The sequence below is a fragment of the Penicillium samsonianum genome (assembly GCF_028829775.1).
Source record: "Penicillium samsonianum strain IBT 33392 chromosome Unknown utg000002l_segment0_segment0, whole genome shotgun sequence".
In the NCBI taxonomy this organism is placed as follows: Eukaryota; Fungi; Ascomycota; class Eurotiomycetes; order Eurotiales; family Aspergillaceae; genus Penicillium; species Penicillium samsonianum.
The window spans coordinates 1,352,915-1,369,718 of NW_026643260.1; the positions used below are offsets into that span (position 1 = coordinate 1,352,915).

A 16,804-nucleotide genomic window follows, 5' to 3' on the forward strand; every position below is an offset into this window, starting at 1 on the left:
GACAAAGAATGGAGAAATCTGTTTCAGGAGCTTTGTGCTTCTTTGTGCAAAACATATTTGTTCGAACAAGACAATCCCGACTTGAATAGTAATAAAAGCCTGAGGGTTTCCACCTTCTCGAGTCTTTCCCTCCATCTCCCACCTGACGCTTCTCTGGTTAATTCATCAATCACTGTCCACAAGCCCTAGGTCTTAGTCTTCACATCTCTAGACCATCATCACCGGCAACAATGTCTCTTACCAGACCTAACCACCTGACCTACGATCAGCATTTCGAGCGTGAATGCGAGCTCTTCCAGGAAGCTCTAGTAAGGGAAGCTCACTCACTCCATCTGTTGGAAGACCGCCGCGCAGAAACCATTCAAGTCATTTGTGATCTGATCTTTCAGCTGGAGATCATCGGGCAGCTCGCTGAGACTATGGCCAGAAAGTCCCCTATATGCCCTACTGTCTTGATTAGCCCCCCGGGCTATTTCCTTGGTGAATTTCAAGACTTTTGCCGTGCGAGGATTCTGCCTGGTTTGGTTAGATCGTTGACCTGTCTTAGAGAGTCGGATACTATCTATCGCGATATCAACTTCACAGTCGCTGGTCAATTGGAGGCGGCACACGACGATATGGCGTTTGTCTTGGATAGTCGCGAGTAGTAAAATTGTGTTGTTTGGATTCTGTCTGCTTTGACTAAGCTGTTGAATTACCCCTACAAGCCGAGGACATGACATTTGTTTTAGGTATGTTGCGATAGTCTATTGCATTGGTTAGACGAATAAAATGGTCTACTTCAGTTTATTTTGATGTTAATATCTGTAGCTTAAGAAGATGTCTGTATATATGTAGTTATTGTTGAAATAGTACACTGAGGGACTATACAGCATGTAAAATAGGGAGTATCTCTTGCGAAGTAATACTTGAAAGTATCGAAAAGAATTGTAAAACTGTCTAATCTCTTCATACATAGAAAGAAGCCCATATGTATCTTCTTCTTCTTCTTCCCTTGGAATCTATCAATTTGTAATGGAAACAGAAAGAAGAGCGGTGATAGCACTGAATGCAGCCTGAATTGAAATGGCTTCCTGTGATACAACAAACTGGCGGTTGTATACAGGAATTGGTGGTGTCGACGGCAAACTGCATACGGCGCTAACCTCGATTCCGTAGGACCTCAAAGCTCTTGGCATGGGGGTTGCATAGTGATTCGTAATGCATAAAGCATGCCGAATTAGGGTTAGCGTTGAAAGCTCCATGTTAATTACTGAGAATTAACCTGGATCTCAACAGTTATACATAGAATTTGTTGTCAATAAGCTGGCGTTTGGTAGCCTACATCATACATGACCTGTTGGTTCTGCTTGCATGGCTCTTGTAGTCTCGAAAGCAGTCGCGCCGTAGGAGATACTTCATTTCTCCGCTTCTAGATATCTTGTATGTTAGATTATTTAAGTGGCGGTCGATACGTCATATACTCATTTTTGAGGTGGTCTGAGAGAGCTATATCTGTACTCTCTATCACAATCCAATGCACCGGCAGTTGAGCATCACACTTCATTTCTATAGTTAAAGTACACCCAGGTCCAAAAAACACCGTAATGCGTCAAAGAACGTTATCACTGCTGAAGTGGCAGCATCCAATGATTGAGTTCACTGCGGTCCTATTCATGCCGCTTCACCCACCCCAAGCAATGTCACTGGTATATTAACCCCCCTCCCCCTCAATTCTTCTCTTAATCTCCTTGTTTTTTTCCTACATTTTGTCTCCAAAGCAATACCATATCCTATAAAGCATCCACCATGTCTAGCTCCGGAAAGGGATACACCACTGACAGCTCCGGCACCAATAGCCAGGTATGCTCCCCTATTTCCTACGCTATGCCACCAAGAACACCAGAGATGCATCCGTTCTTGGTAAATGTCAAACCATCATCAATATAAAACTTACAAAAGCTAAATTAGGGCAACCACTATTGCTCTCGCGACTACGGCTCCAGCGCGTCTAACTCGAACAGCTACCACTACTCCAATACGTAAGAACCTGCTTTGAACGAAGCTGTCATGCATATGCAGTGATTGAAAACAGTTTATTCTGACTGTTTGCTCTAGCGATGGCTCCTACTACTACTCCAACCCCAATGGAAGCACCTACCACAACAGCGGGTCGGGAAGCTCTACGTACACTGCCCCCTCTGGAGGATCCGGAGGATCCGGCAAGAAATAAATTTTCATGTCATAATGTTGGCAAGTGATTGATGTATGATGAAGCTTAATTTATGTGAATAACCAATGAATCTTTATTCCTTTTTTATATAAATGTGTGTTGATGTAGTTGTAGCAAGCATATCCAGTAGAGAATATTCGGTCACTCAATACTCGCATCAACTGGAGTACCTCTCCAAAAGAAAAACATCAATTACTTCTTCCACAGAGGTCCTTCCCCCAGAAGCTTTAGTCTATATTGGCTTCGTTTATCATAGAGATATCTAGATGTTTCGCCTCTTCTTCGCTAAGGGATGAAGCCCAAAGACACCGAGACCTTCAACATGCACTGTAATTGAATTTTAAAAGTGATATATACTGGTACCCGAGGAATGTTTTATTTTTGCAATTTTTACTATGATCATTCATTAAAGACAAGGTTGTCCAGGTATACATTGAGTGGCCTTACTTTCTGGTATAGAAGCATGTTTGCCTTGTACCACTATGTTTGATGAAACCAGCAAGCATAAAAAAAATATCTGCATAAGATAAAACATACAAAATGACTGTATTCCCCCCTCACAAGAAATTAATAAGTGCTAGCCCTTGTAGCCCTTGCAGTGTAGTTCGAAAGACTATCAACGCGGGAGCTCGGACCAGGCAAATCTGGAGATCGCGACTTTTGGATTCGCGCCCTTTTAATCTCCGGTCTCATTTCTCATCTGGACCTGAGCCTGATTTTATTGGTCTTGAATCTCGTGATCGAGGAACTCGTTTGTTTTGGCTCTAGTTCCTGCCATGTTCCACGTTAAACTCATATAACCACCTAAAGATCAGCGACACGCTGCGCCGTTCCCCCTCCTTACCCACGCTCCGCGCACATTGGTGCCGATACGTGTCGCACGACCTTATCTCGAGACACGACTACTCAAAACTTTGAGAAATAAGCGAATAACCGTGACTTTGCTCCGGGACAGGCGCGATGCATATCATAAAGCCGGTTTGGCTCACCCATGGAGGTACGGAGCTTGATCGCCTTGGTTTTCTTTGCTCGACACTGTTGGGACGGAGACACGATGCTTCATGAGAGCAGAACCAAATCATCCCACGAAAGGGCCAAATTTGCTAATTTCATTGCTCTGATACAGGTGAACGTAAGGATTTCGAGGTTTATAGCTGCGATGTCTCGCCAGATGGGAAGCGACTGGTCACAGCTGCTGGAGGTGAGCTCGACCCTTTTTGTTTTGAGGTGGAGGTCACAAGGATCATGCGCCACGGAAGGGAATTATCGCTGACATCCTGGCTTTTGATTCGCTTTAGATGGATACGTGCGAATCTGGTCAACAGATGCTATTTACGGCACCGGAACCCCCGAACTTGAGGGCAAGCCAAAACAACTGGCGTCCATGAGCAACCACTCGGGCACGATTCATACCGTCCGTTTTTCACCCAACGGGAAATACCTGGCGTCAGGCGCAGATGACAAGATTGTCTGCGTGTACACCCTCGACGCTAACCCCCCAACACACTCGTCAACATTTGGTATGCTTTGGATACACTTGGATATGAAGAGATGGAGGCAGACACTAACAGCTATGGGAAAACTCTTAGGCACCGATGAAGCACCCCCCGTTGAAAACTGGCGCACGATTCGGCGATTGATCGGTCATGACAATGATGTCCAAGATCTTGGATGGTCCTTCGACTCATCGATACTGGTCTCCGTTGGGCTGGACTCAAAGGTCGTGGTGTGGTCTGGTCACTCATTTGAAAAGCTGAAGACGATAGCGATCCACCAGAGTCACGTCAAAGGCATCACTTTTGATCCGGCAAACAAATATTTCGCAACTGCTAGCGATGACCGGACTGTCCGCATCTTCCGATTTACCTCCCCTGCCCCCAATTCTTCAGCTCATGACCATATGAACAATTTCGTCCTTGAGCAAACAATCACAACCCCATTCGCCAATTCTCCTTTGACAGCTTACTTCCGTCGTTGCTCTTGGTCGCCTGATGGGATGCACATTGCCGCCGCAAACGCTGTGAACGGTCCTGTGAGCTCTGTGGCCATCATCAACCGTGGATCATGGGATGGTGACATCAATCTGATTGGACATGAGGCACCTGTTGAGGTTTGTTCGTTCTCTCCGCGACTTTACGCAACCGAGCCGCCCAATAAGAAGCAAGCCGATGGGCAGCCTGTACCCCAACACCACATTACCGTCATTGCTTGTGCCGGTGGAGACAAATCCCTCAGTATCTGGATTACGAGCAACGCACGTCCGATTGTGGTTGCGCAGGAGATGGCCGCTAAAGCCATTTCAGACCTGGCATGGACTCCTGATGGAAAATGTCTCTTTGCTACTGCTCTGGATGGCACAATTGTGGCAGTCAGGTTTGAAGATGGCGAGCTGGGCTGGGCCACCGAAATGGAAGAGAATGAGAAATCACTCACTAAGTTCGGAACTAATCGTAAGGGTGCCGGTATCACAGAAACCACCGACAGCTTGTTGCTGGAGGAGAAGAGCAAGGCTGGCGAGATCAAGCACGTCGAAGGGAGAATGGGTGCACTGATGGGCGATGGCGCTGAACCTACTACGAATGGAGACAAAGCCCCACAGCCATCAAATGGGACCACACCTGCTCGGGGCCCTTCGCCAGCTCCCGAGGCTACGAAGACCCAGACGAATGGAACCCCTTCGACACCTGCCACTACAGAATCAGAGAAGCCTGACCCTTACAAAGCCAAGCTGGAAAGACTTAAGCAGCGTCCAACGTACACCAAAGAGGGCAAAAAGCGCATCGCTCCATTACTAGTCTCCGGAGCTGGGGCTGGCGAGTCATCTCTCCCGCAAGCCCGTTTGATGGCATCAGTTAGCAATCAGGTCAAGGCTGACGCCCCGACTACCATTGTTGACCTGTCAAAACCCTTCGATGGTCTACCCAAGGGTGGTCTGACTGCTCTTCTTCTTGGGAACAAGCGCAAGCTAGCCCAAATAGAAGGCGACGAAGATGGCAGTGTAGAAAAGCGCGTGACACTTGCCAGTCAAAACGATGCGACTCCCATCATGGCCAACACTCCCGACGGCCTTCTACCGGCTCAAGTTCAATCTGCCACTACCGGTCAACAGCCAACTCCAGAGTTCATTCGCCCCGCGGTCATAAATCCTTGCATGTCGGTCAGCCAACTTCGTCTGGCAGTACCCAAAATTCGCAGCCAGATTCTCCGCGCTCTAGATTCGAGCGGGAAACCGACGGAACAACCTGGCCCTGGTACAGACTCGGGCTCTACCAAGAGTCGGGTGGACGTGGTTTTCGAAGCTCGGAACCCATCACCAGCTAGTTTGACCGGTCGTGCCGTGGACCGCGAGCCAGTACGCCTGACATTGTTCCGCGGGGATCAGCCATTGTGGCAGGATTTCTTACCGCGGACTGTCCTTCTTGTGACTGGTAATCAGAGCATGTGGGCAGCTGGCTGTGAGGATGGATCAATCTATCTTTGGACACCGGCAGGTCGTCGTCTGGTAAGTGCGCTCGTTCTCGAGGCACAGCCTGTCATCTTGGAGTGCAATGGACACTGGATCCTGTGCATATCCTCTGTGGGCATGTGCTATGTCTGGAATGTGAAGCACATGTCTTCTCCTCACCCACCAGTCTCCCTCCAGCCAGTACTGGATGCTGCAATTCATACTCTTGGTGCGAACCCCACCGCCGCTCCCGCAGTAACAGATGCACGCATCAACTCTGAGGGCCGAGTAATTGTTTCTTTGTCCAACGGCGAAGGATATTCCTATTCCCCATCCATGTTCACATGGCAGCGCATCTCGGAAGCTTGGTGGGCTGTCGGCAGTCAGTACTGGAACACCACAGACGCACCCGTGAGCAACTTGCAGGCCAAGGATGCACAGCAAGATAACAAGGATGCCAAGGCAGCTGTCGCAGCCGGCATCATTCCTTGGTTGGAGCGAAACACCACCAATGAGACCCTCCTTCGCGGAAGAGCATACTTCCTCCAGCGTCTTATCAAGGTTTTATTGTCACGCGAAGGGTATGAGACTTTCGAGTCCAGCGTATCCATTGCTCATCTCGAAAATCGTCTCGCTGCTGCTCTGTCCCTGGGTGCCAAGGAAGAGTTCCGGTTATACCTATCCATGTACGCCAAGCGCATCGGTGCCGAGGGCCTGAAACTAAAGGTCGAGGAGCTCTTGAAAGGTCTCATTGGCGGTCTTTTCGAGGACGAAGACGATGCCAGCGAGGGAGTCTTGAAATTGCAGGACAATGAGCGCGAAGGCCGTAACTGGCGCGAAGGATCTGATGATCTGTGTGGCTGGCCACGGGAAACATTGTTGAAGGAGGTGATTCTAGCACTTGGTATGTTTTTGTTCTCTGTGATTTACTTTTCTTAACGCTTCAATTACTAACGGGTGTTCATCTAGGCAAACACCGTGACCTTCAACGTGTGACAGTGCCTTATGCCAAGCTGCTGGATATGGTTGACACTGCATCAGAGCATGGCGATGCAATGGATCTTTAATGATGGTTTCGCTCTTGCCACCTATACCTTTTCTTCTCTTTTTGCTGGCGTTCAATAAGTTCGGGCTGGGTCACCCAAAAGGGTTTGCATTATTTATCTCTGCTGAGGCGGGATTGGAGATGATATATCTCATTTTCAAGGTCTATTTGTATCATAGGTTCTCTTTTGGGGTCGTTCTTATTTAAGCCAACCTGTTCCCATCTTGTTATGGTCTGATCTTGTTCTAGGATCAACTAGACAGACCCTACTTCCTGTAATAGCCCTCGATAAACAGTATTACGTACATGGCACCCACCGTGGATGTAATGACGTCGTCAGGGCTTGACTCTCACGTGGGCGGTGGCCAGCTCTGCAGGCAGAAAATTTGAAGATATCTGGCGCGAACATCATTAACATTGCTTTTTGGTAGTTAAAACACGCATTCATTTACTCTCTTTTTATTCATTGATCTTGTCCGCAATTAATGTGGGCAGCCGCAATCACGTCGTCTACTTCATCTATCTTCTTCCTTCGTATCGTCGATCGATCCGCAGCTGGTCCTGCATTTGGCGCGCTCCATCCTTGTTCCCGCTTCCGCCTTTCGACTTCCCCCCACCTCCCACCTCTCTTCTGTCGCTTCTACTCAAGCAAGAAGAAAAAATCCAATAACATGGGCCCCAAGAAAGCACAAGTCCAGGAAAAGGTCCTTTTGGGCCGTCCAGGAAACAACCTGAAGAGTGGTATCGTATGTGAGCTAGGCCCCCACCCTTTCCTTTTTTTCTTCTCTTTTTTCCACACAGCACAGTCCACTTTTTAGCTTCCGAAAAACTATTTAAACCCCCTTGCCCCGTTTCCTCTCAACTTTTTTTTCTTTTCTTCTTCTCAACCATGATTGACTAACAATATGGCTTCAGGTTGGTCTTGCCAATGTCGGCAAGTCGACACTCTTCCAGTCCATCACCAAGTCCTCCCTCGGTAACCCGGCCAATTTCCCATATGCCACCATTGACCCCGAGGAGGCCCGCGTCATCGTTCCCGATGAGCGGTTCGACTGGCTCTGTGAGCACTACAAGCCCAAGTCGCAGGTTCCCGCCAACTTGACCGTGTACGATATTGCCGGTCTCACCCGCGGTGCCTCGACTGGAGCCGGTCTGGGTAACTCTTTCCTGTCGCACATCCGCGCTGTCGATGCCATCTTCCAGGTGGTTCGCTGCTTCGATGATGCCGAGATTATCCACGTTGAGGGTGACGTCGATCCTTGCCGTGATCTGACCATCATCAACGAGGAGCTCCGCATCAAGGATATCGAGTTTGTTGAGAAGGCTCTTGACCTTCTTGGCAAGCAGACTCGTCGTGGTGGACAGTCTCTGGAGATGAAGAAGCTCAAGGAAGAGGAGGCTACTACTGCCAAGATTCTTGAGTTCCTGAGGGATGGCAATGACATCCGCAAGGGTGACTGGAGCCCCAAAGAGGTATGTTGAAAATTTTTTCTTTCCCCCAACTCAACTTGCCCTTCTACCCACACCAACTCCTTTCCTGATGAATAAGAGCACTGCTCGAAATTAACCCAGCTCGTTGAGTGCCCTCATTAAAAGGATACTCACAATCCGAGGGCACCTTGAGAAAAAAAGTTATATGCTGAAATTTTGGAGTCCACTTCTACATGATTGCATCACTCAAACTCTTTGAGAAATCTCATGCTAACCAAATTGGTTATAGGTCGAAGTTATCAACCCTCTGTTCCTCCTCACTGCTAAGCCCGTTGTGTACCTTGTCAACCTGAGCGAGAGAGATTATATCCGCCAGAAGAACAAGTACCTCCCCAAGGTCTTCGAGTGGATCAAGATCAACTCGCCCGGCGACCCCATCCTTCCCGTCTCGGCTCAGTTCGAGGAGCGTCTGACTCTGATGCACGATGATGCGGCCGCTGAGGCTGAGTGCAAGACCCTGGGCACCAAGTCCGGTCTGCCTAAGATCATCACCACCATGCGCCAGTCCATGAACTTGGGCAGCTTCTTCACCACTGGTGAGGACGAGGTTCGGCAATGGACCATCCGCAAGGGCATCAAGGCTCCTGCTGCGGCTGGTGTCATTCACACCGACTTCGAGAAGACCTTCATCCAGGCTATTGTGTACAACTACGCCTCTCTCCGTGAGTACGGTGATGAGAACGGTATCAAGGCTGCTGGTAAAATTATGACTAAGGGCAAGGATTACGTCGTCGAGGACGGCGATATCCTCCTCATCAAGGCCGGTGCTGCTAAGCACTAGGTGCACATAGTCGATAGTTCTTTAAATGATACACCAGTGTGGATGAGTCTTTGTATACTTTTTTTCAACTGTAAATTTCGATTTATCTCCTGTACGCCAATTTGATTTGCCTGTTGCAAATTGTCATTGCTCGCTCTGTATTCGCTAGGTTCAATATGTTTGTTTCGTTGCAGGATATACCCTATTTCCCTTCTGTAGACGGTTCAATTGCCCTGAAATTTGGTGACCAAGTCTGCAATAACTCATGTTTATAGTGTAAGATCATACTTTTAACATTTTATTCTGTTCTTCTGAGCCGTTCAGCATCGAGTAAAAAAAAGCAAAGCAATCTATCAGTCACGTGACCACGTCCCCGCGCATCCCACTTGCGTATCAAGAGCTTGATTCTCATATTATCACAACTTCAACCAGCATCATGTTTAAGAAAGAGTGAGTGAAAGGCTTCAGTCAATTCCCAACTGTCCCACAACTTGTCCAGTGGCTTGAGCGGAACCTTTTGCCTGGTTAATGGGAGCACACATCTCCCTCCGGTTTGAGGAACTGCAAAGACCGCAGGAGCTGCCCAACACTCTAGATCAAGACATACACAGCTCCTATGGGATAGCTCTTACCGCAAAAGTTTACCAAAGGCACGAGCTAACACCCGGGTTCCACCTAGTATCCCCCCAAGCAACCGGTCTAAGGTCAAGTCCTCAGTGCAGCGCGGCCTGCGCCAAAAGCTGCTGGAGACATACCCAGGCTTTGAGCCATTCATTGAAGATGTCATGCCCAAGAAGGCCTCATTGGAAGCCGTGAAACTGTACAGTTCCCATTCACCCATTTTTTTGCCTTCCAATTCCAGCAACGTCATACCCGGCTTTCAACATGAACCTACTATGCATCTTATTCCGGATACCCCAAAGCTAACCAAAACCACCACCCCAGACCCGACCGCGTGACCCTCTACACAATAGACGCAACCCCCCTCTTCTTTCAACCCATTGACGGACCCCCAGTCCCACACCTCCGCCTCATCCACGCCTACCCCTCCGCCGTCCCGACAATCCAGATCGACCGCGGCGCCATTCGCTTCGTGCTCTCCGGTGCAACGCTCATGGCTCCCGGTCTCACCTCCCCCGGAGGCCGTCTACCTGATGCCGAGCATGCGCTTGAGGCTGGGCAGATCGTTGGCGTTAAGGCTGAGGGGAAGGAGGAGATTTGTATGGTTGGTATGCTGAAGGTTGGCACTGAGGAGATTAAGAGTAAAGGGAAGGGAGTTGTTATTGATGAAGGCCATTACCTTGGTGATGGGCTTTGGAGAATGCATTTGGATTAAGGGGCTTGGGTTTCAAAAGAAGCAAGGGTAATTCATTGGGCTGGGGTTGAGGTCTTTTGTGTTGTTTTGGCTTGGAACTATACCTCTCTGCACGTATGGTGATGATTATGTGTTGGATGATTTGAAATGAAATATCACCCCCTCTGGACGAGGATTCAGATTGGTTCAACGGATGTATTGATTGAGTGTAGATAGCTTCTTGTATTGAGGTTGTAAGAGTGGGTCTTGATATAAGGCTTTGTAGTTTTATATGTATGTTGTAGAAGAAATAGGAAGTAGTACAGGACGCTCTGCGGAGTATTCGGAGGTTCTTAGCTTCAAATACCCACTTCTATTTTCATCAATGTCTCCTTTGATCCAGTTGACACTTATTTCATACTGCAAGTAGCCTAGTGAAGGGAATGTACCGAATGTCGACGACAACGTGATGTCCGGATCTGCGAGCGAGACCTCGGTGAAATCCGAGGGCGACGCATCTGAGAATGGAAATGAAGCGGCAGGATGTACCAGTGTCAAATCCAAACCCCGTCACAGAACCCCGAAGAAAGGAAGCTTGGAAACAAGCAGCTTAAGAAGAAGCCACAAAAGCAGAGAAAACTCGAGGCGAAGCTTCTTAGAGGGAGACAATTTCGTCGCCCCGAGTGACTTACGGAGACGCTCGCGAGCTGCTTCACTTCGAGAAGGGTGGGGTTCCACCGTCCAATGGGGAGACCTAGGACAACTTTTCTATGTATAACCAGGTACAAAATACTCATATTTACTCATATTACAAACTATACTGCATTATATCCTTCAACAATTGCTTGACGCCGCAGCCCACTCGGGAATGTACTTTCGAAGCAGATCCAGTGCCGGCATCCACGATAGCAGCTCCGGGCTATTGCGAAGAGCCCGGAGAGTGTTGCTAATCTCAAACCGAGGCGCATTTTCTTGAACATCCCAACGGGTGTGCATACCCCATATCTTCTCCTGGAGTAGCGGAAGGAAGGGATGTAGCGGGTTCGTCGCATCGTCGACAAACATTTTCAGCCAGTGGGAAAAGGAGATGCCTTCCAGCGGGCGAGAGCACTGTCCACTGATCAGATCAAAGGCTTCCTGAAGATCTATGGGTACCGGCTGGATCAAATTATAAGCATGGCCCACGTTCTCGTCCGAGGCGGCGATTCGCAGCGTCGCATCCACCACGAAATCCACCGAGGCGAACGCTTTGCGTTGCCCCGGTACGATGGGGTAATGGCCTAGCCGAAGACAGGATGACATGAGACAACCGACGAAATCACTCGGGTTCCCTCTGCCCGTCTGACTGTGGCCCAGGACATACCCGAGACGGACGATGGTCGCTGGCGCACCGTTGCGGATGGCATTCCAGACCACATTCTCCGCCACGAATTGGCTCTGGGAATATCCCGTGTCATACTGTAGAGCCGCGATGTGGCTAAGTGGCCCCTCTTCCTCTGGGACGGTCTTGGTTCCTTGGACAAATCCAGTCGGTCCATACGCGGCGATGCTTGAGGAGTAGATCATCCGTTTTGGTCGGGAGTGATTGGCAAATCTTAGCAGCTCTAATGTTCCCAGAACATTAGCTGCTCGATGACGGGAGTAGGGCTGGACGTAACTGACCAGTGCCCCCAAATGGAAGACTACACTGGCCCAGCTTGTATAGTGATCGTACTGTTCTTGCGGAAGACCGAGGTGCGGGAGTGACAGGTCGCCAGTGATAGAAATGATTTTGCTTTCCTGGGAACCACACAGTTTGTACTTCTCCAATGTTTTCTTGATGCGCAGGTCGGCTGCGGATGCGTCCTGGGCGCGAATAAGACATGCGACTTGGGTGACCTGCGGCATAGACAGCAGTGTAGCGAGAAGAAAGGCGCCGACAAATCCAGTGGCTCCGGTGAGGAATATTCGGCCTTCCGAAGCGTCGAGCCAGTCGACGGCCGGGTCGAGATTGAACTGTAGGTCTTGACCCAGTAACGAATCCCGAGCCAGGACGCTTTGCTCTTCCACTGCATCTGGCAAAGCCGCTCCATTCTTGAGTGTTTGCACCAGTTGTACGAGCTGACCTAGTGTGGAATTCTCGTACAGGGCTGCGGACCGCAGCTCAATTCCTAACAAAAATCGAATTCGGCCGATCATATATGCGACTTGCAGTGAGGATCCGCCCAGATGGAAGAAGTCATCGGAATAATTCAGGCTGTCTAATGGATACCCTAGTATCTCGAGCCAGAGTTGCTCCAAATATGTTTCCACGGAGTCGACGTTTTTGCTCGAGTGCAATTGACTCTCGCGCACGACCCTCATCTTCTCCATATACAGCCGCTCAAGCTTCCTTCGATCATACTTCCCTGTCCTTCCCAATGGAAGCTCCGCAAGGAGCTCAACGCGAGGTACCAGAATATGAGGAGCGTGGTTGACGAATGCTCGTGCTATGGTATCCCGGTCGATATGAATACACTCCGGTACAATATAGGCAACTAGTATTGGCTCAGTGTCGGCATCCCTGGACTCAACCTTGACAACCGCTGCTGTGGAGACAAGGTTGGTGCTCAAGAAAATGTTCTCGAGACCTTCTAGCTCGATGCGGTGGCCCCGGATCTTGACTTGTCTGTCGTGGCGGCCAACAAAGTTGTACAGCCCAGACTCGTCCATGCGCACTATATCGCCTGTCCTATAGGCATGTCGCGAGAATCCCATTGCGATGCCTTTCAATAGAAGATGTGGGGGGCTTATAAACGACTTGGTGTTGGCTAGAGGATTCCTACAATATCCTCCGCCAACTGCTGCACCGGCTATCACCAGTTCCCCTTCGCTGCCCGTCGGAACAGGACGGAGATTTTCGTCGACAACGAAAAGCTGACAATTGTCAAAAGGCCTCCCGAGCGGAATGTGACCATTGCGAATATCGGCTGCAGTCACCTCGTGCGAGATGACAAACACGGTGCATTCTGTCGGCCCGTAGATGTGGACTACTCGGTTCGGGGGCTCATGGTCGAATATCTTCCGGATCACTGGAACATTGATAATTTCGCCATCGGTCGCCAGAGTGTGGACGTTGGAAAATGCTCCCGGGCAGGTGTTGGCAATTGTATTTAGCAATGCGGTAGTAATGAACACAACGTCGACTCGGTCGTCCCGGAGACTCTGTGAGAAGAGAACAGGGTCTATGACTATCTCATGTGGATAGACCACGATCGTCCCGCCTCTCAACAAGCACACCCATATTTCGAACAGGGTGATATCGAAGACGGTATTACCGATATGCGCAAGGCGTTGGCCATCTTGGAATGGCGTCGAGGAATTGAATGCCAAGTTGATCATTCCGCCGGCCAGAATCTGGACAGCTTTGGGATCCCCTGTTGTACCCGAGGTGTGGAAGATATGGGAACAGCTCGATGGTCCATTGGAGGAAACCTCAAATTCCTCACCAGAGAGTACAGGATTCAGCGTATGATCTACAAGGATGTTGTCGACCTCTGGAGATCGACTCCAATTTTCGATGTCCACCAGAACCAGCTTCACATCCAGGTTTTTGAGAAGCTTGCAGAGAGATACATCCGGTTGCTTTATGTCCAAGGGGACACACGCCCCGCCGGCATAAATAATGGCAATTTGCGCCAAAATATGGTTAACTCCCCGAGGGATAGCGATAGCAATTGGAGTTCCTGGTTCTGGGGCTTCCAGTCGGATCATTTGCGCGAGCTGGAGGGCTTTGAAGTGTAATTCCTTATAGGAGACAGCATGCTCGCCGGATTCTATGGCTGTCACTGTGCCAAGAAGCCGGGCCTGCGCCTTAAAAAGCGGAGCAAGCCCAGCGTGCCTCACCAGGCTTGCATCAAGTTTCCTCGCACATAGGAGAGACGGCGGCATAGTTAGCCCAGGACAGAAAATCCGGCACAGAGGTCAAGGGAAGCAGCATATAAGCCTATATAGTGAAGCAATGTGCCGCAATCCAACAATCTAGTTACTTGTTTTCTACTTCACTCTAATTCGCAGTCAGAGTTTCTTGGAAGCGTGCTCGCCTGGGGCTGGACCAACTTAGCGGTGCATTGTGATACGTTCCACGCTGGCGTTGTTTGAGCACATGTTATCTACATTGGTGGAGATATGTGGCAATCTCATGTTGTGTTTAATCATACACGGGACCCAAATGACGATGCTGCACAGTTTGAAAAATGGCCACTCTCATGTGCACGTCAATAGCCAACGTGGCATATATTGTACCGTGTCAAGACAGCCTGAGATTGAACCCGCTTATAGGTATTGAGATGAAAAGAATAGCGTTAATTGATTGGGCTGTTTGGGCTGTCCTTTTCAGTTACGTCTAAAACCCGACGTTATACTGCATATGCAGTACTCTCTGCTTCTCCACAGCAAACAACTCGGTTAAGCAGTAGAGGTCAAATACAAGATATCGGGTAACACAGCATGCAAGATAGGACTTAGAAGTATCGATGTTGCTCTTATGTATAAACCATGCATGACATTATCTCCAATGGTTTGGCGGAGCCTCTGTGACAATGAAACCTCACGTTTTGACAAAATGCCACCGATGCACAGTTCTATACAAGGAGAATTTGCGCTAGCGGAGATAGCATATGTTACTCTGCGTGACCTTGGGCTATTCAATGCCTAAGATTCAAAGCAACCCCAGGCTTGAAGTTTATAAAGGCTCTACCCTGCAGGGTGATTGAACAAATTCTGAACCCACTTTCAAAATTCGTTTGAGTATTCTTGAACTGTTGAAACTTCCAATATCTATCTAGGTATCTGACCGAGCCTGAAAATGCATGAGTGTCAAATCAATTTGCTCCAGTACCTGCGTTCAAAGACCCAGGTCGACGTAGATAGCTTTGATGTTGATGGTATGGAACTATGCTCGACTTTATCCTTCTTTTTATCTCAGTGCCATATGCTAATCTCTCGCTTCCAATCAGCTTCGACGGCAGTCCCAGGATGTGTCGATGCAACATCGAATCAAGTACGTATATTACTTTTCGAAAATGGCCGCCAGAGACATTGATTGGAATTGTTTTTTTCTTAACAGGCAGAGATCTACTGGGAGATGATCAAGCCACATCATGATGGCCTGGTAAAAGAAGTCCTTGCTTTCAGTGCCGAAGTGAAGTCTGAATTCCCGACTGTGAGGCTGGAGGAGCTAGCATTTGAAGTCATGGTAAGCCCGAAACTCCCAGTGACTGCCTTCTACTGTCCCGTCCATTGGTCTGACTTCCACTCAAACAGGCAATTCGGCTGGCCTTTCTTATTATACCCAACATCACTGGCGCTGTGCATGTGATGGCAAATCCGTGCTACTCGTACCACAAGGAGAAGATTGTCGAGACGGGGAAACGTACGTCGTCTGCTAATAGCACAATCGAATCCTACTAACAGGAATTCGGTTAGGGTTACATAAAATCTGCAAGTTCCTAGATCCCGCTTTCGACACCAATCGGTTGGTCATGAAGGTGGCCGCCACATGGGAAGGCCTCCAGGCATGTCGGGAATTGGCGCTTTGCGGGATAAAGGCTCTGGCAACCACGGTGTTTACAATGGCACAAGCCGTCTTGGCTGGTGAGGCCGGTTGTGTTTCCATTTCACCTTTCGTTCACGAGGCTAAAGCACATTTCGATGAAAAGTAAGTAGGGTCTCTTCAAATGTCCAGTCCTAGCCGTCTTGCTCATCACTGATAGATACTCGGATGAAATTCCTCTTCTTCGTCTGTGCATCCAGGCACAGCAGTTCTACAAGAAGCGGTCCATAAACACAAAAGTCAAAGCATGCGCCACCATTTCGGTTGATGAGATCCTACAGTTGGCTGGTGTGGACGCGTTGACCATCATGCCTGGTGACCTACAGAACCTCCAAAGGGGGACTGGTTGCAAACGCTTGACTGAAAGTCAATCTTTATTTGGTGATAATTCTATCCCTGGCGATAGCGACTATCCTTCATACCTGGATGACGAGAGCACCTATCGTATTCACTTTTCTCGTAGTGGCCAAGGTGCTGGTCAATACAAGTTGATGCAGGTTCGTTTCTCTGAACAAGCTAGAAGTTCCCCATTCTAACGAGTTCAATCCCTAGGTCCTAGCAATATTTTCAGACTTTCAGTTTAAGGGAGAGGAATTTATGAAAGCCCATCAGCAACTTCTGAGTTAAAGATATATACTTCAAGGAATTTCGGAATGTTTTACCAGGATGCGCCCGAGTCGATAGTAGCAGATGATAGAACTCAGGCAGGGAATTTGTAAATAGCAACCTGAGAGGATAAAATGGAAGATCTCAGATATTAGACCTATGGAATGAGAGGGAGTTTTAGGACATGAATGATGAGAGACGATTCCGGATCATGGCCGTTAGCGGAGATTACCTCCGGTATTCTATAGTGGTCTACATAAGATAATTGATTGGGCTGCCTGCACTGTCTCTTTCGGTTCCACCTAAAACACGACGTTATACTGCAGTACTCGGCTCTCTGCTTCTCAGCATTACACTTTAGATACTTCTGAGGTCATGT

The 16,804-nt window shown here is 48.8% G+C and overlaps 7 protein-coding genes across 7 annotated transcripts; 6 read left to right on the top strand and 1 right to left on the bottom strand.

Annotated features, from left to right (window-relative positions):
• Positions 1–230: 230 nt before the first annotated feature.
• Positions 231–647, top strand: N7471_002362 (uncharacterized protein; the record flags this gene model as incomplete). The annotated part of the gene is made up of 1 exon (XM_057275082.1): positions 231–647. The coding sequence occupies one exon, from the start codon at positions 231–233 to the stop codon at positions 645–647; it is 417 nt and encodes a 138-aa protein (XP_057139720.1).
• A 1,044-nt stretch (positions 648–1,691) lies between these two features.
• On the top strand, positions 1,692–2,305 carry N7471_002363 (uncharacterized protein). Its single transcript, XM_057275083.1, has 3 exons — positions 1,692–1,842; positions 1,951–2,021; positions 2,098–2,305. Exons 1-3 carry the CDS (start codon positions 1,789–1,791, stop codon positions 2,210–2,212), a joined length of 240 nt encoding a protein of 79 aa, XP_057139721.1. The 5' UTR covers positions 1,692–1,788; the 3' UTR covers positions 2,213–2,305.
• Positions 2,306–2,833: 528 nt separating this feature from the next.
• hir1 (putative histone transcription regulator Hir1) lies at positions 2,834–7,056 on the top strand. Its single transcript, XM_057275084.1, has 4 exons — positions 2,834–3,209; positions 3,339–3,413; positions 3,511–6,561; positions 6,627–7,056. Exons 1-4 carry the CDS (start codon positions 3,173–3,175, stop codon positions 6,722–6,724), a joined length of 3,261 nt encoding a protein of 1,086 aa, XP_057139722.1. The 5' UTR covers positions 2,834–3,172; the 3' UTR covers positions 6,725–7,056.
• A 131-nt stretch (positions 7,057–7,187) lies between these two features.
• N7471_002365 (YchF/Obg family ATPase) lies at positions 7,188–8,974 on the top strand (the record flags this gene model as incomplete). Its single annotated transcript, XM_057275085.1, has 3 exons — positions 7,188–7,448; positions 7,618–8,175; positions 8,423–8,974. The coding sequence occupies 3 exons, from the start codon at positions 7,188–7,190 to the stop codon at positions 8,972–8,974; spliced, it is 1,371 nt and encodes a 456-aa protein (XP_057139723.1).
• A 345-nt stretch (positions 8,975–9,319) lies between these two features.
• On the top strand, positions 9,320–10,498 carry N7471_002366 (translation machinery-associated protein 20). The gene is made up of 3 exons (XM_057275086.1): positions 9,320–9,403; positions 9,633–9,773; positions 9,899–10,498. The coding sequence occupies exons 1-3, from the start codon at positions 9,390–9,392 to the stop codon at positions 10,287–10,289; spliced, it is 546 nt and encodes a 181-aa protein (XP_057139724.1). The 5' UTR covers positions 9,320–9,389; the 3' UTR covers positions 10,290–10,498.
• Positions 10,499–11,081: 583 nt separating this feature from the next.
• Positions 11,082–14,156, bottom strand: N7471_002367 (non-ribosomal peptide synthetase; the record flags this gene model as incomplete). The annotated part of the gene is made up of 1 exon (XM_057275087.1): positions 11,082–14,156. The coding sequence occupies one exon, from the start codon at positions 14,154–14,156 to the stop codon at positions 11,082–11,084; it is 3,075 nt and encodes a 1,024-aa protein (XP_057139725.1).
• Positions 14,157–15,198: 1,042 nt separating this feature from the next.
• N7471_002368 (Aldolase-type TIM barrel) lies at positions 15,199–16,446 on the top strand (the record flags this gene model as incomplete). Its single annotated transcript, XM_057275088.1, has 6 exons — positions 15,199–15,267; positions 15,334–15,462; positions 15,531–15,639; positions 15,693–15,924; positions 15,980–16,316; positions 16,372–16,446. 6 exons carry the CDS (start codon positions 15,199–15,201, stop codon positions 16,444–16,446), a joined length of 951 nt encoding a protein of 316 aa, XP_057139726.1.
• Positions 16,447–16,804: the final 358 nt, after the last annotated feature.

Excerpts from the sequence above, each read along its gene's own strand:
- hir1 (XM_057275084.1), top strand. The coding sequence starts at position 3,173 with ATGCATATCATAAAGCCGGTTTGGCTCACCCATGGAG. Across the intron at positions 3,414-3,510 it reads ACTGGTCACAGCTGCTGGAG|ATGGATACGTGCGAATCTGG; the intron begins GTGAGCTCGACC and ends GATTCGCTTTAG. Across the intron at positions 6,562-6,626 it reads GGAGGTGATTCTAGCACTTG|GCAAACACCGTGACCTTCAA; the intron begins GTATGTTTTTGT and ends GTGTTCATCTAG.
- N7471_002366 (XM_057275086.1), top strand. Across the intron at positions 9,774-9,898 it reads TCATTGGAAGCCGTGAAACT|ACCCGACCGCGTGACCCTCT; the intron begins GTACAGTTCCCA and ends CCACCACCCCAG.
- N7471_002363 (XM_057275083.1), top strand. The coding sequence starts at position 1,789 with ATGTCTAGCTCCGGAAAGGGATACACCACTGACAGCTCCGGCACCAAT. Across the intron at positions 1,843-1,950 it reads GCTCCGGCACCAATAGCCAG|GGCAACCACTATTGCTCTCG; the intron begins GTATGCTCCCCT and ends AAGCTAAATTAG. Across the intron at positions 2,022-2,097 it reads AGCTACCACTACTCCAATAC|CGATGGCTCCTACTACTACT; the intron begins GTAAGAACCTGC and ends TGTTTGCTCTAG.